The 25000-nt window shown below is 44.1% G+C and overlaps 1 protein-coding gene across 1 annotated transcript in view; it reads left to right on the forward strand.

The window, feature by feature from the left end:
- The window catches only part of cfap74 (cilia and flagella associated protein 74), a gene marked incomplete at both ends in the record, with an annotated part of 52314 nt that overhangs the window by 7893 nt on the left and 19421 nt on the right, over nucleotides 1-25000 (forward strand). The window contains 10 exons of the mRNA XM_083641196.1: nucleotides 2771-2929; nucleotides 4124-4242; nucleotides 9880-9946; nucleotides 10275-10364; nucleotides 10750-10935; nucleotides 12681-12804; nucleotides 13187-13263; nucleotides 15981-16103; nucleotides 16211-16332; nucleotides 21881-22009. Coding sequence (XP_083497322.1) covers nucleotides 2771-2929; nucleotides 4124-4242; nucleotides 9880-9946; nucleotides 10275-10364; nucleotides 10750-10935; nucleotides 12681-12804; nucleotides 13187-13263; nucleotides 15981-16103; nucleotides 16211-16332; nucleotides 21881-22009 — 1196 coding nt within the window. The remainder of the gene's footprint in view (nucleotides 1-2770; nucleotides 2930-4123; nucleotides 4243-9879; nucleotides 9947-10274; nucleotides 10365-10749; nucleotides 10936-12680; nucleotides 12805-13186; nucleotides 13264-15980; nucleotides 16104-16210; nucleotides 16333-21880; nucleotides 22010-25000) is intronic.

Raw genomic sequence — 25000 nt, forward strand, 5'->3', positions numbered from 1 at the left:
AATAATACTAAGAATAAGAAGAAATATTTTTTCAATATTCAAGATAATTCTCATAGCCATAAGTCGTGTTTCCATTATCCTCAGAAATGCGCAAAATCTAAATATCGCAATAGAAATTGGGTAATGGAAACACGTAAATTTCGAAAAACCTCCCAAATATCGCAAAACGTTTTTGCGCTCTCATGAGGTGGTTTTTCAGACGTGTCGATATAGCAGTTTATCGCAAAAGTGTAATGGAAACACATTTTCCGCATTTGCACGTCATGTGACCCATCTTCTCCTTTGGAAAAGGAGCGGAAAATAAGTTCGGTAAGTAAGGTTTGATAAGCCGTGGCAAAATCTCCGCAGCAAGTGGAAAACTTTGAAGCAACGCTACCTAGCAGAAAGACGAGTGTTGTGCAAAAGCGGAGCCGGGGAAAATAGATTTTAATGGCAGAAATCGGTCCATGGTGACAGGCTGCCTGTGTGCGCGCATTTGAGTGGCGAGATGAGGGGATGCAAAGCACACACCGGTGCGGTGCTGCTGACTGAAGTGAATACAGTGACTGTGAGTAATACATTACACACGTTTCAGGTGCAATGTTATGATTATAATACACGACATTCTGATTATTGCACGGCACAAATCAGCCTTTTCCCCCCTCCATCTCTAAATCGGACCAGTTGTATTAGGCTACCTTTTTTCCTCTGTCTGTTGTCTGCGCTCACTGCATTCACCGCAGCCAGTAACATGTTGCCACTCATTTTCTTTTGAATTGATAATCAGGCTCGTTTAGGCTATATGCGTTGTAACTTCATGTTGTGATTTGCATTGACCATTGGTTGGATTTGAGCATGCAGGGGATGGGATATGGGGCAGATCCCCATGCGTAATCACTGTGGCAGCTGCTGGTAACGGGGAATTGCGTTCAGGTGTGTGCGCCGTCACTCAAATTCAACTTCAATGGAAATGCCTACAAGTCGCAATTGTACATTGTCGAAGTTGTAGAAATATCGCAATTATTTTGCGAAAAACTGTAATGGAAACACAGTTACAGTGAGTAATCATATTACAAACGAGGAATTTGTCTTTGTGCAGTATGTCAGCAACTTCTCCGCGCTTATTATTCATGACAATTTGGCAGCACTCCAAAAGACACAGTGCAGCATTTTTCAATAGCCTACTGTGTCATTTCAATCAAAAAAAATGCACGAATGCTCAAGTCCAAGTTCAAGTCGAGTCACGAGTCCTGAAAATTGGACTCGAGTACTACAACACTGCACTCTGCATCATATCCATCACTCCTAGCTCTCTGTTGTAGAAGTGACTTATCTCTCTCAGTCTCATCCCTCCTCCTCCCAAAGCTCTGAATGCGTGTGGACAGGCATCACTTCTCGTTGCACCATGCCTTTGAGGCCTCCAAGTGAACACGGCTTTACGGCTCAAAGCCCCGAGCAGCGAGTGACGTGGTGGAAGTGAAGTGGAAACGATCCTCCCTCCTAACATACAGATCAGAGCGATGCCCTCATCAAGGGCTATGGCCTCATTCTCAACACACTTTCTTAGTGCTTTACGTTGCTGCAGGAAATGATAGACTGCCATTGTCATGTCTGCTGTGCCTTCAACAATGTAGCAAAGCAAAGATGCATGAGGGTGAGAATGAGGATGAAGATGAACATGCAATACTTGTGTGTGTGTGTGTGTGTGTGTGTGTGTGTGTGTGTGTGTCTTTTAATCAACAAATTATACAACATTTTAGCAAAAGATCTATCTATCCATCTATCTATCTATATCACCCAGGTCACAGAGAATCATAACATCTATCTATCTATCTATCTCACCCAGGTCACAGAGAATCTTGGGATTGACCAATTATTACATAAACTAAATCACTCTGAACATCATACTGAAGCGATGTGCTTTAAATCTGCTGGGACAGTTATGTTTCGACATTAGCTTTCTACTAAGTACCCATCACATTAGTGCCCTCTCAGAGTCATGTTGGAATCCATTATGAAATACTAACTAACTAAAAAGGCAACCTTTGTTCATGCTTAAAGGAGAACTTCACCGAAAAACAATGCTGATTGATTTTGTACATGATCTCACACGTATCCGAAGACTGTAAACCGTTTTTCAGCCATTCATTTAGTTTGACGCTTGTGCAGATGAAATCATCATTGTTTTTCGGTGAAGTTCTCCTTTAATTCGTGTTAGTAAATGCAGTAGTTAACATTAGTTAATGAACACTTATTTCTAAAGTCTTACAAAAAAAATAAGGAAAAAATAAATGATTCTCTTTTATGACTTTTGAAGCATTTTCTGGAAATTGTGTAAAAGAAAACGCATTTACGCTTTGAAAATAATAAAAGTGGTCCTCATTTGTGATGATTATCTTGCTGAACATAAGGTTCAGTTTCATAAAATTTTGTTAACCACAGACCTTATTTCAAGCATAAATCCCCATACAAAAATCCCTTTTACACGTAGGAACCGGACGTGCTAACATCCGGGTCTTCCAGACTCACTCCTGTGGTACTCTATTTTCCTCGAAAGCTTGTCCTGCCGATCTGCCCTTCTTCCACCCAGTGCTGTGTTTCTACCGAAAGGCTATTATGTCAGTGTGTGTCACTGTGTATGTTGACATTCACCAAATAAAGTCAATCAATCAATCAAGTGAAGTTTGACTTATTGATGTTATGTTATGATTATTGATTTGGCAGCAGCATCATAGCGATAATTGAAAATTACATGAATAGTGTCGCTGTTGCTTCTCTCTCTATGTTACAGAAGAGCTTGGATGAGAAGGCTAAGTTGCTGCAAGAAGAAGCAAAGCAGGAAGTGCCTTTGATAGCTGCTGCGAAGCTCAACTTACCTAAAAAAGCCGTTTGTCGGAAAGAGTTGAAAGGACCGCCATTCATCAGTAAACCAGAGGTTATCCTCTTCAAGGTACCACGCTAATGCTTCAGTACAACTTCAGCTGATGACACAAAGGCATATTTTTGAGGCAACTTTGGGGGCAAATTTGGCAGCAATGGGAAATGTGTACAAGCAACTGGGCAATAGAGAGGGCAATTGGCAAATGGCAAGAGGAACTGACAAATTCAGGGAAATGGATGAAATAACTTATTGCTGCAATCGCTGTTATCTTGACCTCCTCTTCTACTGACAGTTTAATAATTGGAACATTGTATTGACGAGCTAGCTTGACCTCTGCTACTGACAATTTAATAATTGTAACATTGTATCGGCTAGCTGGCTTGCTAGAGTTCTATAACAGGAATCATTATTTCCAAGCTATGTTTTATTTAGTAGCAGTTGGACCAATATTTGGGCCTGAGGGCAGGTCATCTGACCAGGTTTGACTGGTTAATGTTGAAACCTTGCCAGAAAAGCTTGCTCTATGATCACGTTTTTCAAACAACTTTGTTTTCAGTGAGAACATATTTTTAAATAGTATGCCCGAAGACCTTTGTTTCATCAACCTAAATAACAATATGTTTCCTTATTATTCATGACCAATAATTTCTAATGAACATATATTTATTATGAATTATTTCATTTAGTATTTTTCAAGTAAATATCACCAACAATTAAAGTAATCTTCAAGTGTTGTTTTGTCTTTATGTAACCTTTCTTAAAGGGATAGTTCAGATTTTTTGATGTGGGGTTGTAGGCTACATGTCGACAGTCAGTGTACTACATACAGTACAGTAGAATGCAGCCAGCGCGGACCCTGTTTTTATCTGAAATATAGCAATGTGCCACTGGAACCTGGAGCACCTGGCTACAGTGCAGATTTCAGCTAAAAAGATGGTGTAAATGACGTATTTTCAAGTCAACTTGGCATCTCAGGGCTTGTGGAGACTTGGATTAGGTCAGGTGAACAGTATGGGAGCATTGTGTTTTTTGTTGTTGTTTCTTACATTTTTGCTCGTGACCCTTTTCACACTCAGCAGACAGCTCTACTTGCCTGACGTGTGGCCGGTCTCGATTTCTCCAAACTGGGACCGTGCTGCCTGCATTCTATTGCATGTAGTACACACTGATTGTTAGCAAATCTCATACAACCCCACATCAAAAAATCTGAACTATCCCTTTAATGGATGACAATATTAAGAGACTTGAGATGTGCTGTTGCAGGACTTTGATATAGGGAAAACATACAAGAAGAAGATCATCCTGAGGAACATCAGCTACTCCACAAACCACTGCAGACTCCTGGGAGTCTCCACCCAGCTGGTGGACTTTATCTCTATCAAGTAAGTTGTCTTTCCAAAAAGATGGAGATATTCACCATTGGAAGTCACACTTTCAGTACTACTCTTAGTACTGAAAGTGCACTCTTAGTACTGAAAGTGCACTTATAACTTATATGACGTGAAAGTACGACTCATTATGGAAGAGAGTCAAGTAAAATCTCAGCTGTTTTAAAGTGCTAATCCATTTGATTGTCAATTTTCCCACAGAGTGGGGAAGCGCAGCTGAAGGCATCATGAACCAAATTCAGGCTGTCAGTCAGGAATGCTTAGTCAGTTGTCGCTTTATGCGATGGCCTCAATCAGCAATAGAAAAAAAAAACATAACACAATTTTATTTGCATGAGAACACAGCAGATATACATTTTGAGGATGGAATCGCCATAATTATTTAAAATATTGACTAATGCTTATTCAATTCAATCATATAGCATTTTAGATTGAAACCCTCCGTGTCAAACAGTTTGCCTGTGCATTCACTTGTTGTTGTCGTTTGAAAAGAAGACGAGGTGGACGTGAAGGCAGAGCCGATCCTCCCACATCAGCACGCTCACGCACTCCTCTAATGAGACTCCGTGCAATGAGTCAGTCTACGTCTCCGCTAGCTCTCTCTCTCCTCTCTCTCTCTCCCTCTCTCTCCTCTATCTCTCTGTTCTCTCTCTCTCTGCTCTCACCTCTCTATATCGCTTTCCTCTCTCTCTCTCTCTCTCTCTGCTCTCACCTCTCTATATCGCTCTCTCTCCACTCTCTCGCTCTCTCTCTCCTCTCCAATCTCACTCTCACCTCCTCGCTCTCTCTCCTCCCTCTCTCTCTTTCCTCCTCTCTATCCTCTCCTCTCTCTCTCTCTCTCTCTCTCTCTCTCCCCCTCTCTCTTTCCTCCTCTCTCTCTCTCTCTCTCTCTCTCGCTCTCCCTCTCTCTCAGCCTGCCAGCAGCCCACGGGCCCAGCACATTATCTGTGTTACTGGTCACTTTCCCACCTCTCTTCTTCTTTGTGCCTGGTTGAGCCAACAGTCTCTCAGGCTACAGCAGCAGGGTCACCTGGAAGCTACTGTCACTGTCCCCGAGCCCTCGGTGCTGTACGGCTTGTCCCAACGCATCACTTTCTACTCCTCTACTCAGCACATACTCACTCACACCTTCTCCTTTCTCTCTTCTCTCTTCTCTGCTACAGTACTGAATGCATTTCAGCATCAATCTCTCTTCACTCTTCTGTTTCTATTCAATAATAATCCATTGCATTACATTACATTACATTACATTATGTCATTTAGCAGACACTTTTATCCAAAGTCACTTACAATTGTACATTTTTGTCAACAGTAGTGAAATCAATTGTGCATCACAGTCTTCATCAGCTAAGACCTTTGAAAGGAATAAGTAGCATTTGTTGAAAGTTGTTTGCCAGATGCAAATGCATTAAGAATTAAGTCAAACACAAATATCAAACGCATAAAGTGAATTAAAACAACTCTAACCAGAAGGCACCACAAGATAAAATGATCAGAATAAAAAAATATTTTTACCTCTGCCAACAGTTGGTTATGTTCGCCCCATCTGTCTGTCTGTCTGTCTGTCTGTCTGACTGTCTGTCTGTCTGTCTGACTGACTGTCTGTCTCTGTCTGTCTGTCGCTCTGTCTGACTGTCTGTCTCTCTGTCTGTCTGTCTCTCTCTTTCTGTCTGTCTGTCTGTCCATCTGTCTGTCTGCAGGATCTTCTTCTGCTTCTTTTCAATTTGAGGAACAGTAGAAATAGAAAATAAAGAAAAGGAGGGCTTAGGCATTCTTTTGTCCAGCTGGCTGTTTGGAACTTTCTTGTTTTAATAAAAGTGCTTGTGACGTCTCACATGTGGCTTTGACTTACAACTGAACATTTTACCCATTTGGTAGAAAATACCAAGATGTACGTCGTGTATCGCCATTCAGCCTAAACATACCAAGATATGATTTTTGGTCCATAGCTCCCCAGCAACTATGACCACTGCAAATCCTGCACTGAAAACATGTTGGACAGCGAGAGAGTGAGAAACGTGAACCAGGAGCACACTGGGCTTCTTCCTCACCAGCGCATGGCTCCCTGCACGCCCCCTGAATTTCTAAAAATGGCCTCCCGTACCCCGCCGCCGCCGCTGCCGCCGCTCCAGCCTAGTTGTGTTTGCCAGGAAAAGGCTCTGCTGTATCTTTTCTCTGCTGGGACAAAGGAGGACTGCCACGGCCCAGGCTGGCAGACTTGCTGAAAAGCCACTCAGAAGAAGCAGTGTTTTGGGAAGATTCCTGCCATGTATTGCAAATAACTGGCTGACAAGGAGACATCCCTCTGTGCTCTGTGTGTTTCTGAGCTGAGTCGTGAGCTAAAGCCTGAGATGATAGTGAACAGTAGAGACATCCCTCTGTGTGTTTCTGAGCTGAGTCGTGAGCTAAAGCCTGAGATGATAGTGAACAGTAGAGACATCCCTCTGTGCTCTGTGTGTTTCTGAGCTGAGTCGTGAGATAGAGCCTGAGATGATAGTGAACAGTAGAGACATCCCTCTGTGTGTTTCTGAGCTGAGTCGTGAGATGAAGCCTGAGATGATAGTGAACAGTAGAGACATCCCTCTGTGTGTTTCTGAGCTGAGTCGTGAGATGAAGCCTGAGATGATAGTGAACAGTAGAGACATCCCTCTGTGTGTTTCTGAGCTGAGTCGTGAGATGAAGCCTGAGATGATAGTGAACAGTAGAGACATCCCTCTGTGTGTTTCTGAGCTGAGTCGTGAGATGAAGCCTGAGATGATAGTGAACAGTAGAGACATCCCTCTGTGTGTTTCTGAGCTGAGTCGTGAGATGATAGTGAACAGTAGAGACATCCCTCTGTGTGTTTCTGAGCTGAGTCGTGAGATGATAGTGAACAGTAGAGACATCCCTCTGTGTGTTTCTGAGCTGAGTCGTGAGATGAAGCCTGAGATGATAGTGAACAGTAGAGACATCCCTCTGTGTGTTTCTGAGCTGAGTCGTGAGATAAAGCCTGAGATGATAGTGAACGGTGGTACTGAAACTGATCAGAAACAGGCGTTACTTACAGTGGTACTTCCGGCACGGTCAGACCTTCCTATAGACACAATTATTGGCGATGTCTGTGGGTGGGAAGCCAGTGGGGTGTGGTTCTTGGTCGCTGCAGTAGTGCCTCCTCTGGTCGGTTCGGGGGGGGACTGGGGGGAATAGCATGATCCTCCTACGTCCTGCCGGTGAAAGTCCTGCACATGTATCGGAGGAAGCATGTGCTAGTCTACAACTCTTCACCAGATCGGCAGACCGGGTCAGCTGGGGGAATTGGCCAAGTACAATTGGGGAGAAAATGGGAGAAAAATCCAGAGGGGGAAACAAGATGAAAAAAGAAACTTAGAAACAATAATATAATTAATTAAACAACAGAAATATTTAACATGTTGTAGCTACTAGGAATACAGATAGACAGCAAAATAATAGTTTTTATGTGATATTCGTTACATCCATGATCAGTGTTTTTTGATCGTGCGTTATAGATTTCAGAAGAGGCTAAAGAGTGTGAGGGTGTTTCAGCTCTGTTGAACTGAAAGTGCTGATTGATTTACTGTAGGAGACGTGGACAAGAGCAGCACACAGCATAGTCAGTAACACAGCCATGGTCTCATCGCTTTACTCTACTGCACTGGATATACTGTACACTATGGCCTCGTTTGCAGCCCTTTATATAGCGCTCCACCAAGTTTCGGTTTTCACATGGCGTTTAGTCCCATGTGAACTGCTCTACTTATTTTTCCGTCAGATTTCCTTTCTTGAAGCTGGAAGTGAAGATTACAGTCAAATCCACACACAATTTTGGTGTAAGCGCAAAGTGACATTTATAATGCTCACCAGATTCACTCTAATCTAACGCTTTTAAAGCAACTGACAGTAGCAGGCTGGTAGCAGGGCTACTGCCAAGGTGGACTTAGGGATCTCAGGGCATCACGGCCAGAGGGAGGGGCAACGGAGGCCATGGCCTGATGGCCTCCATGTAATTCCCACCCTGCTGTACAGATGATTGCTGACACATTACACTTTCACTTTGCACCAGGATAATACAGTTACCAAGACATAATAACAGTGTGGTTTGGCACCCTTTATATTCAGGAACTATAGCTGTTTGCTAATTGTGTGTCTTGTTGCATACTCTGCCCTTGTGTATCTATTGAATTTTGCCTTCCTACCTCTCTGGCTCACTGCCTGCTACACTCATATTGATCGGCTCACCTCTTGTATCTCTGACAGGGCTGCCTTGGGGCAGCATCAGCGTTGGAGTTGACATGTGCTGTGAGAAACACATGTTGGTTTGAAGTGCCTTGGGGCAGCACCAGGGTTGGAGTTGACATGTGCTCTGAGAAACACATGTTGCTTTAAGATAGCTCATACTCCTCCCACGCCTCTGAAAATTAACGTCTGGTTTCTTCTGGTACAAATATAATATAATTCGGCTAATTAAGGAATCTGAAACTCCAAACTATTCTGTTTGGCATTGCAGTGTTTTCAGAAGGACAATAGCTCTTTCTTCCCACCGGTTAGTTGACCTTTGCCCCCGACCTTCTCCTGCCTATCCACTTCCCTCCAGAGAGATTCATCTAACTTCAGCGGCTGTATATATACATACATTCTACTTCATACTTCTGTAAAGCCACCATAGAAAGCATCCTCACATCTTCTCTCACTGTCTGGTATGGGAGTTTAGACCGTCACTCCACAAAGAAACTGGACCGTATCGTCACCAAAGCCTCCAACATCATCGGGCGTGACCTCCCCCCAGTCAACTCATTATTCATAAAACACACCTCTAACCGGGCAGCAAAAATCACCAGTGACCCCTCCCACCCAGCCCACCACCTCTTCCAGCTCCTCCCCTCTGGAAGGCACTATAGGGCCATATCCACCAAAACCACCTGTTTCAAAAACAGCTTCTTTCCAACAGCAGTCAGAACACTCAGCTCCCCCTGCTAGCCCCCCATCTGGACCTCTTCTGCTGCTTGTATGTTTTCTCTGTGCATGTTATAATGTCTTATGGTGTTGTGTTTGTTTTGTCTCTTTCTTTGCACTGGAACTGAGCCACCATGCTGTACCAAACAATGACCACCAACATTGTTGCATGGCACTAATAAAGTATCTTGTATCTTGTATATATACTATAATGCTGCTGATCGTTTGTAGAATGCAGCACGTTCTGCAGATACATTTTGTGTGTTGCTATAAATACAGTACATTGTTTCCTTTGTATTTCATTTGATGTTACAGTGTTGCCTCACACAGGCGTGAGTGCACTCGTCCACCTCTTTATGCACCCACGCACTTTTCAACCTCCCGACAAACGATGATTGCTTCGACATTGTGTGCTATGTAATGGTCAAATTATAATAAGCATTGTGCAAATTAGCCTGTGATATAGCTCTTCAGAAATATCAAATATGCCACTCTGAATGACGTTACCCTTGATGGGTAATTTCTAGCTGAATTGAAGTGTACAATATTATACTGACAAGCTCATGATATTGTAACTAGTATTACCATTTGAGTAGCATTCTGTGTTGCATATCTGGTTATGCTATTTATTTTGCGCTATATTAAAAATGCGAATTGTATTTTGTATTTTTTGTGTTTCAGCTTTGAGCCTCCTGGGTGTCTGTCGAGTGGGATGGCCTGTGACATGCAGGCTGTTTTCCAACCTATGGTTAGTTACTCCACCATTCCTTAATTCATCAACATGCTTTTTGTTGCTTTTTGTCTGATGCCGATTTCTCGATTAGAAAATCGATTGGGGCCAATCGGCACCGTTGTGGGCGGCACTAAATTTTGAACTGTTCGTGCAAAAAAAAAATATTGGCATTTCGGCATAATAATCTTTGTTGAATTCACCCGTTCGCCAACATATTGTCTTTGCAAAAATGACCAACATTCTTGTTGAAGTTAGTCAATTCAGTGTAACTGAAAATAACATTGGAGCGCCCAGATACGTTTGGGGGAAATCAACACATTGTCCACTCATTTGATCCCTGCAGATCAATGAGGACCTGGAAGGAGAGGTCCAGTTTGCCTCAGCAGTGGGTCCCTTCTCTGTGCCCATCAGATGCACCACAAAGAAATGTGACGTGAGTAGTAGCAGCACCTGTTTATTATGCAGTAGCTACCCACAATGCATTACAAAACATGAGTGCTGTATGTCTTGCTGTGCTCATGTCTCATGTCTTTTAGTTTGTCCTACCCTGATAGATAGAACAACATTGACTAGCTAATATCCAGTTTTTACTAAAAGGCTTTACTTATATATATACCGTACTTGTATATACTTTTTACTTGTACTTTAAATATTTATTTAATATTAATATTAATATGTATGTATTTATTTATATTCTTTACTTTACTTATATCAGTCACTTGGAAAATCAAATATTGTATAGAACACTATTATGTGTTTAAGCTGTCAGCTTGTCAGTGCTAGCCCTAACCTGGTAAATGCCTCCTCTCTCTCCATAGCTTGTTGTCGACAGCCACCTCATTAACTTTGGTTGGCACGTGGTGGGCCAGACTATTTCACGGACTATCACCTTGACCAACAGGGGGGCGCTGGCTACCCTCTTCAGCCTGGACACCTCCATGTGTCTCAGTCCAGAAACTAGCCGCGTCCACGTGCCATCGCAGGCCTCCACTGACACACAGCAGGTCAGACTGCAGTCGTTAGAGAGATGATTTGATTACAGCTGAAGATTAAATGTTGAAATGAAATGAAATAATTCCTGTGGGGAGTAGTAACAGGATACATCAAAGAACAATTAGATATAAGAAATATCAATGGGAGGACACAACTGACATTTCCAGTTAAAAACATAGTAACAAGCAGTGGAGGACTCGCACACAGAACTATAGACAAGACAAAGTCTTAAAAAATCAGATCCATTTTATTGTAGGATCGGCACACATTGGCAGCAATATAGTTTATTTATAGTTCTGTGTGCGAGTCCTCCACTGCTTGTTACTGTATCTTATCTGACTGCCGCACCAGAAGCAAGAATCACTAGGACCGATGTCAAGCGCGCAGCTCTCTTCATGCTCAGTAGTTAAAAACAGAAATGTATAAAATGAAGTATGAAAAAAGTATGAATCATATATAGGGCTGGGCGATAATTCAGTATTATCATTTGTTGTCTTTCTGCGGAATCATACTGTGATGATATGATGATTGTGACACATTTCTACTGTCTAAATTTGATGATGTCAAGCAATTTGTACGGTGTGAGGGCTCACAAACCGGATTACTAATCTACCTGACAGGAGAAGTGACTTGTGTACGTTTACCAGTGTCTGGTGAAAAGAATCCTTCAGCTTTGTGACTGTCACGAGTCCGTCTAACAGCGTGCCGAGTTCGTTGCAGCGCTTTGAGGCACCAGGCTGGAGCTGTTTTATGAAGCTTATTCCTGGATAGAGATTGTTGCTTTTCTCTCCTTGCTGGTTTGGGTGGACAATAACCGTTGCTTCTGTGCAACTCCGGAAGTACGATAGCATGTCATAAAGTGGCCAAGAGCGCCATCTATCACATGACGGCGAAAACACAGGTTGACGTGATATCGCGTCAATGGCGGGGAACGTGTTAAAATTTAGGTATGGTAGGAAGGAATACTATTTGAATAATTCAGTTTTGTTTGACGTCACACGTAACATTACTGTATCATTACATTACATTACATTACGTCATTTGGCAGATGCTTTTATCCAAAGCGACTTACAATAACACATTTTTCTGTCTGCAATAGAACAATCAACTATGGAGCACAGTCTATGACAACTACAGCTTCTGAAGGAACAGTGGTACAAGTTTAGGTTAGTGGTACAAGGTTGGTTAGGGTTTTTTTTTTTTTTTTTTTTTTTTTTATATATAAGGAAAGAGAGAGACGAGGTTAGATCAAGAAGGGCCCAGATGGAGCCTGAAAAGGTGTGTCTTTAGTCTTTTCCGAAAGATCGGCAGTGATTCAGCAGTCCTGACCGAAGGTGGAAGCTCGTTCCACCATTGAGGTGCCAGGGACGAGAAGAGTCGAGATCGGGATGAGCGACTTTTGAGCCCCCGTAGCGAAGGAGGGGCGAGGCGACCTGCACTGGTGGAGGAGCGAATGAGATGAACTTAACATGATTTTGCATACATGAACCATATTGTGATATATATTGATATCGAGAAAGATCCTAATGATTATCGTGATATTGATTTCAACCATATCGCCCCACCATCCATAATTGGATATGCCATACATGTACAGAAAGTGCCTGGCCATACACGTGTCTAAAAAGCTGCGACTGTGTGTGTGTGTGTGTGTGTGTGTGTGTGTGTGTGTGTGTGTGTGTGTGCGTGCGTGCGTGTGTGCGTGCGCACGCGCGTGCGTGTGTGTGTGCGTGCGTGCATGCGTGTTGGCTGACAGGAGTCTAGCAGTCAAAACACATCATGTGACAACCAGAAGAGCTCTGCGTCGAAGAACAGCGGAGAACTCCCATCAAAGCAGGAGAGTGAGGAGCTCTCAGTGGCCTCGCAGCATGAGCACCTAGGTAAAACACACACACACACGCACACACACACACACACACACACACACATCAATTACTACATTACATGAAGACTCCTGCCCTATGAGAATGCATCTCTCTATTGTTGCTCGGCCGCATAGCGTAGCATCATCAACACACAGCTAGAAACTTTGCTAGTTTCAAGCCCTGAAAATCAAACAGATTTCAGTCAGGAGCGAGTCCAACTGTGATGTTTTCTGTGTGTGTGTGTGTGTGTGTGTGTGTGTGTGTGTGTGTGTGTTTGTGTGTGTGTGTGTGTGTGTGTGTGTGTGTGTGTGTGTGTGTGTGTGTGTGTGTGTGTGTGTGTGTGTGTGCGCGTGCGTGCGTGTGTGTGTGCGTGTGTGCATGTGTGTGTCTCCTGCAGTTCCAGAGGCTGTTGCAGATGTAGAAACCCAGATGGACCAGAGCACCTCAGACTCCAGTGACTTCACTCTAGGACAGGTCAGGATTACTCAGTGACACATTTGCCACTAACTGCTAATGTAACAATAGATTACTACTTCAATTTCAGGAACTGGTAAAAAAACTATATATATATACCTGTATATATGGCTAAGGTATATATGGCTAATGCTCATGCCACACCAATCAAACGTTATCCAACAACTGCCAACTACGGGAAGCCCTTAACCGAAGTTGATTCAGATTCCACACAAGTATTACTAAAGAGTTTTAGTATTCCATCATATTTCAGATGTTCCACAGTATGAAACTTAGATTAATCACTGAATACTTGTAATTATTATAATTCTTTTTATGAAAATCCTCAGGTAAAATAATGACCATTTGCACGTTTTTGCCAGCTTTCATCCAAAAATATCAGCATTGGCCTTTAAAAGCCCATATGAGTGGAACCCTGGTGTTCTGATGTGGATTGGAGACAGTGTAGATCTGTGGACTGTCTGCTGTTTATTTGCTATAGAAAAGTGCCAGCGCTGATGTTGCTTAGGTTGCACCACCTCCCCCCATACATGTAGTTTCCCCGTAATGGAGAGACATTACGTCCCTCCCTGCTTTCCTGATGTCATGTGTGCCCACCGGCACCGGCCCACGTGAAGTTCTGTCGAGTGGATCTGGGTTCATTACGTCGCTGTGGTGGGGGGTAATGATGATGTCATGTGTGCCTGCTGGCCCATTTGATGTTCTGTCGAGTTGATCCGGGTTCATTACGTCTCTGTGGTGGGGGGTAATGGTGATGTCATGTGTGCCCGCCGGCGCCGACCCATGTGGAGTTCTGTTGAGTGGATCTGGGTTCATTACGTCGCTGTGGTGGGCGGTAATGGTGCGTCACCTCTCCCTCTGCGCTGCTTATATATGTGTGTGTGTGTGTGTGTGTGTGTGTGTGTGTGTGTGTGTTACATGTGCTGTGGTTGTAGATTGTCATTTTGACTGATTGCTTCACATTGTGTGGATGAGGGCTGGCGTGTGCTTTCCATGGCGGATTATCAGGCGAGCTATTATGGCCCCATTCTTTGAAAGCAGGGCCGCTGTGGGAAAAGGCTTTTTGTTTTGTTTCTCGTTCTTTTGCTTATTGCCTTCACGGCCTCGTCGCTGTGTAACGGAGCAGACGACACCTTTGTTTCATCATTAGCTTCCCAGATTCCCCTAGTCTCTCAGGCCAGACTTTCTCTTCTACATTCTGCCAATGCATCATATACAGTCTGTACTTCACACCCACAGAGCCTGCTCAAAGGAGGTTGGCAAAAACAAAACAAACAAAACAAACAAACAAAACGCTTCAGACCGGAGGAAGTTTGAACCGATGCAGGTGATTGGAGGAAGTTTGAACCGATGCAGGTGATTGGAGGAAATTTGAGCCGATGCAGGTGATTGGAGAAATACGAGCGGATGTCCCGCCGTCAGTTCATTAGTTGAATTTGCCCTCTAAGCAATGTCACACCGATGCCTTGTTTTGATTTAAGCTCAGTGAAATGACCATAGTCTCAATTTAGAATAGTATTGGGGAATCTCTCTTCCAAGTTAATTGGTTGTTTTAGTTGTCTACTTAACTCATTGAGTGCCATGGACGTCCTTCGACGTCCAATTAAATAGTGACGTAGAGTGCCACGGACGTCCTTCGACGTCCAATGCGTTTTTTGACGGTGGGACGTCGATCAAAGCCTTCCGCAGCTCCTGTACAACTATAGTAGCTATTGGAGGTCTATAACCTATTTTACAGAACCCTTAGGTGGCGACAGTGCTCTCCAGATTACAGAAATGTCAGGAATACACAGCCTGAAATAGCCTTGATGAAAGAGAACCCGCTCATGCTGCAGTCCAGAGCCATGTAGATTGTTCTGGCTGCAACTGACGGTGCGTGCGAACACAGTCAATCCGCGCACACAACTGAGTCCTTCTGCCTCTGTCTGTCTGTCAGCATAGTTTCTCCACATGATTAGCCGCTAGAAAAGCAGCAGCGCGACACTGAAAAGCCAAACCTTTCACTGCAGTCCGCGTGTGGCTTCTCCATGTTGCGCTGCCTGGGAGGCGGCGCTTCCCAGGCTTCCTAGACGCTTGGTGCGAGGCTGTGTGTTACTAGTGTGGGGAGGAGTTTTCAGCTGAGGGGGGGGAGGGGGGGTGGGGCACGCAGGGCAGGACACAACTACACCACATCACTACATCAGAAAATATTACCGTATCTAGAGTCAGTGAATGTGCTTGAAATGCTGCATTTCACAAAAGGCTGAATATCTCAGCTTATAATTTGAAATGCCTGAAAACGCTGAAAACAACCTATCTTCTCCCGCTCATAACTAAAGAACGGAAAATGGTATCAATAAACTTTTTTTTGCTGATGATACAATAGAGTCTCCTTGTTCTTTTTGCGTGTTCGGTGTTTACATAGTAATATCACACAATATTCTGTGGGCCTCGAGAAATCACTGAAAACGCTCTGAAAACTCTGGCACTGGGAGCGTCCGTTCTCCAAAAGTGGCTGGCACTCAATGAGTTAATAGAATTCATTGTTTTTTCAAGGAGGCAAGACCAAAATAAACAGATATACCACAAAATATCTACCTAATACACCAAAGGCTGCAGATAGAGGAAAAAACTACACCCATTATGGAGAGCAGGTAGAGTTCAGATATAATCAGAGGTAAATGTCTCACAAACCAAAGTCTTTGAAAATCACTGTTTGCCTGTCCCATTTGATGTAGGTGAGAGAGGGGGAGATCGGACCTTTTGAAAGCATCAAGCTGGAGGTCGTGTTCACACCAACCATTCCAGGGGAGGCGAAGCTGGACTTCCACATCAAATTCTCTGACTTAAGCAGTAAACCAGTAAGACATAGCATCTTCATCAATATCATGAAGGCCCTGATGGTTTTTCATGTTCTGATCTGTAGACATTGGACATGGCTTCATTCACATCATAAATCTCCTCACAGATACCTATGATGTTGAGGGGCGAGGCGGGCAGTGTGCCTGTATGGGTGCTTGAGCCCAGCATTGACCTGAAGATCTGCATGTTCGAGCGCCTCTATCAAGACAGTATCATGGTCCAAAGCAGGTGGGTCCCACAGCCTGAGGTTGTTGTCACCTGCTGGTTGTAATCTGCTTCTGGTGGCTTGACCGAGAAATCTGAACAAATAATTACAATGAATAGTCGAGACACCAGGGGATAAATCAGGAGCTTCTCTTTCCAGATCTTTGAATGATAGCATATGATATGACGATAAGATAGATTATCAATTGGGTAGTCAGTCAGTCAGTCAGTCAGTCAGTCAGTTAACTACTTTCACTCTACTACAGTGATTCCCAAACTGTGGGCCGTGGAGGTACTGCAGGTGGGGCGCTAGTGGTCTGTCAACACTCACGATTTTCGCGGGCAATCAAATGGCTGTAGCAGAGTCATTTTTAAAGCTACAGTGGAGATCCTGTGGTCCATTGGTACCAAGCATCACATGCTAACTTGTCGGTAAGGGGCTAAATAACGCTCCGAACATAGGTTAAATTTTGGCGAGGGAAAACTATTTCAAAGGGGTCCCTTGACCTCTCAGCCCAATTTATCTGAATGAAAATTGGTTCAATGGGTACCCACCAGTTTCCCCTTTACAGATCAGGTAGAATTTTCACAGCCTAAATAGCATTAATAGCTTGTGGTTTGATTTCTTGTTGTTGCTCATCACATTTTGTCTCAACAAATGTGTTATGCATGCATCCAAATACTTCCGATGAGTAAGGGGGGAGAAAATGTTGGTAATCTGCTTTTGGGTATTTTGCCGAAATGTTTTTGTTTGTGGATGGATTATTAATTTCCCCAATGCCCAAGTTCACATGCTCTGTTAATGAAATAAAAAAATATGTTTTGGGGCAGTGGTGGCCCAATGGTTAGAGAAGCGAGCTTGTGACAAGAAGGTCATTGGTTCAATCCCCGGGACCGGCAGGATAAATCTGGGTGGGGAAAGTGAAAAGGCAGAGCTTGCTCCTCCCTTACCACCACTGATGTGCCCTTGAGCAAGGCCCTTAACCCCAACTGCTCCAGTGGAGCTGATCAGTGGCCAGGAGATCAGACTGTGGTCATGTGTGTGTGAATGTGAACAGGGCACTCCTGAAGAACAGAACATTGCTCTCAGTGAGACTTCCCCTGTATAAATAAAGGTAAAAAAGAAAAAGAAAATCACTGCCCAACAATGCTCTAAACCAAGCCAGGTATTGAAATAATTCTGTCAAACATGTGGGCCGAGCATAATAAAAGACAAAATAAAATAAGAGATGTATTAGCTGATAAATGCACCTAACCCAAGGTCAAAGGGACCAACTGGTAAGCACAGATCCCCGGCAATCCTCTTTGCTCCATTAAATGGGAGCGAACAAAAGCAAATCCTTTTTGATTATGAACGTGATACATTATGATGCACGCGGGGGGTTAAGAAGGCACTGGGGGCAATAACATTTGCAGGCGTGCGGTCCGCCGTCCCGTCGAACAAGTGGGAGGGTTTGGTGGGTGGGGGGGAAGAGATTTGTGACAACTGCCATCTGGTGCACTGGCACACCAGCCCATGTGACAACATGACCATGACAGCATCAGTGAACGGCAGTAGGGATGCACTATATTGGATGTTTTGCTGATATTTTCCAACTCTTTTGGCCGATGCCGATACTGATACCGATATATCCGAACATTTTCCCCCACCATCAAGACCATCAAGTCTCTCCTGTAGTGGAATGAACACATGATTATGCCTACTCTTATCGTGATGCCCCACTGACAGATGGGGCGGCTGTGGCTCAGGCGGTAGAGCAGGTCGTCCACTAATCGGAAGTTTGGTGGTTCGATCCCCGGCTCCTCCAGTCCGCATGTCGAAGTGTCCTTGGGCAAGACACTGAACCCCAAATTGCTCCTGATGGCTGTGCCAGCACCCTGCGTGGCAGCTGGCCGCCCTCGGTGTGTGAATGGGTGAATGTAGGCACATTGTAAAGCGCTTTGGATAAAAGCGCTATATAAATGCAGTCCATTTACCATTTACCATTCCATTACAGATGCAGACATAAATACAATGCTTTTCAAAACATTCACTGGCCAAAATAATAAAACGACTTCAACTTAACGTTATGTGAAACATATCATTTTTATTTTATTTTTTTAAATGATGGATGGACACGTCGCAAAGAAGTGGTTGCACCTCTTAAAAACGTAACTTCTGCTCGTGAGCAAATGATTTGAATATAGTGAATGTAGTTTTTTTGTGGAACAGTGTGTTCCATTTCAAATGCTCATAGTCTGGCACCTGCTGGGAACAAAACCAACCTGCTTTTGTCCCTTCACAAAGCCTCCTGTCCTCAATTTCTCCCTGCTTACTTTGGTTTGTTTGTTTGTTTGTTTGTTTGTTAGCAAGATATCTCCAAAAGTTATGAACAGATTTGCAGGTGATGGGCTAACTTAGTTCGAACTGATTAACTTTCCACGTCCACTGGCCAAAAGGGGGCGCCACCACAAAACTTTGTAGAAAGGTTGGTCATGGGCCAAGGACGAACTGTTTAACTTTCCACTCCTAATATTCAGGGCCAATCACAAAAAGCCGCTTAACTTCCAAACGTATTCATGTAACACCATGACATTTTGTAGAAAGGTTTGCGGAGGTATGCACTCTACTGAGTGCCCTCTAGGTTTCAATGGATGTTTACTGTGATTTAGAGTCTGACATTCCCACGGTTCCGCTTGTCTGTGGATTTTCGGAACGAATCCAAGGTAAGGAGTCGCTATTTTATGTGTGAAGTAACACCACTTCCCCAGCGCATAAATAAACAGTTAGTAGATGGACAAGCCCGTCTTTTATTGTCACACGAACACACCCAACACATGCATGCGGCCACAAACACACACTCATGCCGACGGTGGCCGGTGAAATGTGTCCTCTGCATTTAACCCATCCAGGCTTGTCCTTTCCTCCGGGGGGCAGGCCATGTTGTCGTCACTGGTCGGATGACGATGACGATCTTCTGCTAATGGTCTTAATCTAAATGGTCTGGTCCATTAAAATTCAAGCTGTTGAGGATTCTATACATGCCGAATTTACCAGAACAACCTACCGATAAGTAATAAAGTCTAAAATAATATTTCTACAGACCTTGGTGTGGTAGGAGGGCCTTGAAACAACAACAAAAACACAGCCTCACCCTGCTCCTGTGTTTTTGAATACAGAAATCTCTGCAGCTTGTCTGCCCACTTTGTTTCACTCACTACCATTCGGGACCCTCTGTGATATTACTAGTCATATTATGCCTCAGTAAAACAGAAACATTATACATTTAACCTGTATCACTATTAAACTGGCCACAAATGATGGGATCAGCTGAAATTGCCCCTGCTAATTAAAATGTCTAATTGCCCTAAATGATTATGTATCCACGAATATTCCTCCGAGAACAGTTTGAAGGTTATCGTTAGGGTGGGCTAAAGATAGTGACTTCATATCCCCAGAGTGTCCCTGAGAGTCCTTGCCTCGGGGAAAGAAACCATCTGGTTGACCCCACTATTCAAAGTGGGTCACTTCATTGAAGTGGGCGGATTGAAAAATGGAGGCAGCACAGCGCACGTTTGGCACCGTCACACAATTTGGCCGCAACTCCCTTAGCAGTCACCTTTGTATCCTTGAGGATGAAAGCGTCATCAGTTCATACATGCGTATTAGTCCCAGGCTGGGGGAGTAAGGGATTACATGTAACCATATTACGTAATCAGATTACTCCCCTTCCCCCCCCAAAAAAAAACAAAAACAAAAAAACTGTAACTGTAATCCCTTACAGTTACAGAAAAAAAGATGTAATCAAGATTACAGTTACATTTAGTAAAAATGTAAATACATTTTAAAATAATGAACGATGCACACAAATTACAAGACTTGCCTCACACAACACCACTCTGGTTCAACCCGGTCTCACTGCAGTTTGTGAAATAATCGTCTGCAGCCAGCCAGTTGCACCAGCTGTTATTTTTCACTTTGTATTGTTATGAATGAGAAACAGGCGACACGGAAAACCTGCTGTAACAACATAAAGCATATTATAACATATAACATATGAAGCCTGCTGTAACCAACACATCAGGTCTGAAATGAGTAGAGCTGTTTTTTCAACAAATCTCCTCCTGAGGAGCATGCTCCAGTAGTCAAATGCAGGAAATGTGTTCAAAAGTAATCCAAAAGTAATCAGTTCCATTACTTTAATATTGTGATACTTGGATTATGTTACTCAGTTCAATTTTTAACAGGCATTTAGTAATTGTATGGGATTACATTTTTAAAGTAACCCTGATCACTCCCAGCATGTTTGCACTGTACTAGGTGAGGTGTGTGAGGCAGTGCGAGCACGTGCTGTGGTTGGAGGTGTTGGAGAATTCCCAAGGTGACGAGCCATTTATATCAGCAGCCTCAGCTATAACTGAAGCTTGTAGCCACGGGCACAACCATCTGTTGGAACTCTTGGAAATTGGGTCACCTACATGACGAGTACTTGGGGTACATTTCTCCATACGAGGCAATTTCTGTATGTGTCACTCAAGCACAAAGTCTCTTTTTGTCCTAGTCGAATCGCTTATGGTGATGCGAGGCTGGCCCAGAAGGGCCCAGAAGGTAAAAGCACCTTGAATATCTATGGTTATTTTTTACTGTCATAAAACCAAGGTGCAACATGATTACATTAGCAACTCTTTTTTTTTCCAATATTTTATTTTCAATCTTACTTAGAACAATACACGAACAAAACAAAGGAACAGGCTCCCAGCCAGATAGGGTGCTGGTAAGAGATGTTATGCATGGGGTCCCACGCAAGGGGTGCATGAGGAACCAGCCAGACGAGTCACCCGCCGCCCCTAACCTCATTGAGGTAGGCTAGAAACATGTCCCAGATAGTTCTACATTTTTTAAGTGAGTTGGTTCTCAGGAATATCCACATATAAACAGCACACAACCACACAACTCACCTCCTCTCTCTCTGGGAAATTGGTCACGACGCGTGCCGTCTAGATAGCCAATCAGACTTGCGCGATACTATGAAGTAGTCAGCAACACTAGACATTTCACCAGGTAGCAGACACTGCTCGCCGACATTGCCGACATTTAAAAGTGTCGACTCAAGTCCTCATTTCTGTCGGCGACCGTTTCAAAAGTGTCGGCAGACGAAGCATAAATTGGGCTTAAGTCTCTCCATCCGTATAATGTCTGTCAACCACAATTGAAAAGAAGGTGAACAGGGGGACTTCCATTCCTTCAGAATTAGTTTTTTGGCCACAGCTGTCGCCAGTGTGAGAGACTGTTGCATTACTTGTTGTATGACTTTTGAAGCGTTTTCTGGAAATCACATTTAAAAGAAAACACATTTATGCTTCGAAAATCATTTGTGAAGGTTATCTTGCTGAACACAAACTTTGCTGTTTTTGTTAACCACAGACCTTATTTAAAGCATTTAACCAAAATCCCCGTACAAAAATCCCATTGCCTTTGACACGTAAGAGCCGGAGGTGCTAACATCCTGGTCTTCTGGACTCATTCCTGCGGTACTCAATGCACCTGGTGCATTAGCATGATGCTAATGAAACCACATCTTCTGTATGACAGAGCAGCCACGGCCTTGAGGCTGACGTTTGAGGTGTGTCCGGAGATGCGGAAGCACCTGGAGATCCTACCAAAGACGGGCTTCATCCAGGGTCATTCCAGCTTCAGTGCCCAACTCAAGTTCCTGCCCAGGTAAGGAAGGACACACACAGAGGACACAAGGATAATGGAATCAGTGGAGCAAACATAATCTGATTTTGGACTGAAAAGCTTGTTATGATGCTATCAACCTTTTAGAAAAGGTGCAAAATATTTCACTCTAAAGGAGACTCATCAAAGCCTTGCAGTTATTTGACAATGACTCTGAAGGACATGGTCATTCTCTGTATGACTGACTGTAAGGGACATGGTCATTGTCTCTATGACAATGACTCTGAAGGACATGGTCATTGTCTCTATGACAATGACTCTGAAGGACATGGTCATTGTCTCTATGACAATGACTCTAAAGGACATGGTCATTCTCTGTATGACAATGACTCTAAAGGACATGGTCATTCTCTGTATGACAATGACTCTAAAGGACATGGTCATTCTCTGTATGACAATGACCCTAAAGGACATGGTCATTCTCTGTATGACAATGACTCTAAAGGACATGGTCATTCTCTGTATGACAATGACCCTAAAGGACATGGTCATTCTCTGTATGACAATGACCCTAAAGGACATGGTCATTCTCTGTATGACAATGACCCTAAAGGACATGGTCATTCTCTGTATGACAATGACTCTAAAGGACATGGTCATTCTCTGTATGACAATGACTCTAAAGGACATGGTCATTCTCTGTATGACAATGCGCGGCTCTATAATTAGATGGTAGAGGCAGAGTTGAACTGCAGTTTGAATGCCAGGGGAGCAGACGGGGGACCTCTGGGGCAAATAGGAGAGGCGTGCAGTACGTAAAAACTTAACGTGGGGGCGCCACATTTCTCCTGCCCACAATCTCCTTTATTTCCCCTCCAGAGTTTGGCAGCTTGGCGTATTGACAGCTGAAGAGAATTTTGGCGGACAATAATAGGAGGAGGACATTTTCTTTCCACACGACAAGTTATTGGCACGCTGGCCAGGCGGCTGTCAGTAACGTCAATAATCTGCCTCAGTGAATCAGCAGAGGTTTTCAATGTGGACAGTTATTATTACTGTTGCTGCTGCTGTAGCCTGTGATGCCGCAGCAGTGTTCAGTACCGCGAGTACAGCCACCACCCCCTCCCCCCTCCATCTGAATCACACGTTCTCTCTCTCTCTCTCTCTCTCTCTCTCTCGTCTCCCACTCTCTCGCACATTCCTGCTTCTCGGCCTCTCACCTCTAGCGCTGTGCTGTGCTTTCTTTTCTCTCGTTGGTTTTCCTTTTCAGTCTCCACGTTCCTTTAGACCACGTGTCCGTCCGCAACCTTCACTGTCAAGAGTCACACACAAAAATTATCTGGAACCGCAAAACACATTTGAGCCTGAAGGTAACACAGCCTATTAAATCTAAATTAACCTACCAACATGACTAACTGAGCATGACTCATCACAGGCAGTTGGGTATGCTGGAGATGGATTGATTTCCATGGATTTGCTGACTGCTGATGTTTGTTGCCATTGTTATGGCCCTGTCTCTGAGAGGGAAGGGCATAAAGTATCTTTAGGAGAGAGAGGGGGAGGGGCATAACGTATCTTTAGGAGAGAGAGGGGGAGGGGCATAAAGTATCTTTAAGAGAGGGAGGGGGAGGGGCATAAAGTATCTTTAGGAGAGAGAGGGGGAGGGATATACAGTATCTTTAGGAGAGAGAGGGGGAGGGACATACAGTATCTTTAGGAGAGAGAGGGGGAGGGGCATACATTATCTTTACAGTATACAGCAGGTGAAAATGTTTTGATTGTGCGTAAACCGTATTAAAGGGAATGAGAGAGGCGAATCTGATTGGTTTGATTAATGTAACGCCCAGCCAGCGCATGGCCACACCTGTGAATAATTCTTGACTTAAACACGCCCATTTGAAGCTTTAGCGCTGAGGGCACAGGCATTTAGCGCGGCAGGGGGAATAGCAAAGCGCTTGGGCACGCCTTAAATTTGCGCTGCGCCCGGCGTTAAACATGCGCGAGCGCTAAATTACCGCTTTTGCGATGATAGTGCCCTCTCTCTCTCTCTCTCTCTCTCTCTGTCTCTCTCTCTCTCCAGTTCCCTCCATGCCTCTATCCCACCATCCACTGCGTATATACTGTATATTGACCATGACACCACTTACATAACCCGGCCGGGACACAAGTGTCAGTTTGCTGCACTCTGTTTGACACCGCTGCTCCAAACCTCCACTCACGCAGGAAATCCTGCTGCCTCTCAGTGTTCATGCAAAACATACGCTGGATTTAAAAAGAACAGAAACAAATCAAACTTCAGCATATATTATACGCTACCGCAGCAACCGCTGCTGTGTTCTTTTCTGTCACAGCTTGTCAGGGTTGGATGTGAATTCTCGCCTTCCACTCTGTTGATTTGTGCTGGTTTTGCTTTTGTGCGGCGTGTCATTTCAACTGGCAGTGCCAAGTGTGTGGAGGAGCTATGATGACTGGAGTCCCCAGATCCTCATCACCTGCACTCTACACACACACACACACACACACACACACACACATGCACACACGCACACACGTGCACACACACACACGCGCACCCACACACACTCACACACACACACACACACAAATATGGCTCCTGAAATGACTCATGGCTTCCATTCTTGAGACAGGTGTTTGTTGTGTCACCAAGTTTTTGGTTCACATACTGAAGGATCGCCCTCCAGCTGCCCACACACACGCGCACACACACACACACACGCACGCACACACACACGCACACACACACACACACACACACACACACACACACACACACAGCCATTAGGGATACATGAAGATATCGGCATAGGTATCATAGGTATCATAGGTATCGGCCGATAAAAGCTTTTCCCCCCAATATTTTATTTTCCGTTTTTATCCACCTTATTTTTGAATGCCCCGCTGTAAAATGATTATGGGTGCAAGGTCCGGTCTAGAACATGACTGATTGTTGCAGCTGGTTAACGTAGCCTACTTGGCCGAGGGTCTGCCTGCGGCGCTCATGCTCAGCGCATT

Source organism: Poromitra crassiceps (genome assembly GCF_964638095.1).
Source record: "Poromitra crassiceps genome assembly, chromosome: 8".
NCBI classification, from domain to species: domain Eukaryota; kingdom Metazoa; phylum Chordata; class Actinopteri; order Beryciformes; family Melamphaidae; genus Poromitra; species Poromitra crassiceps.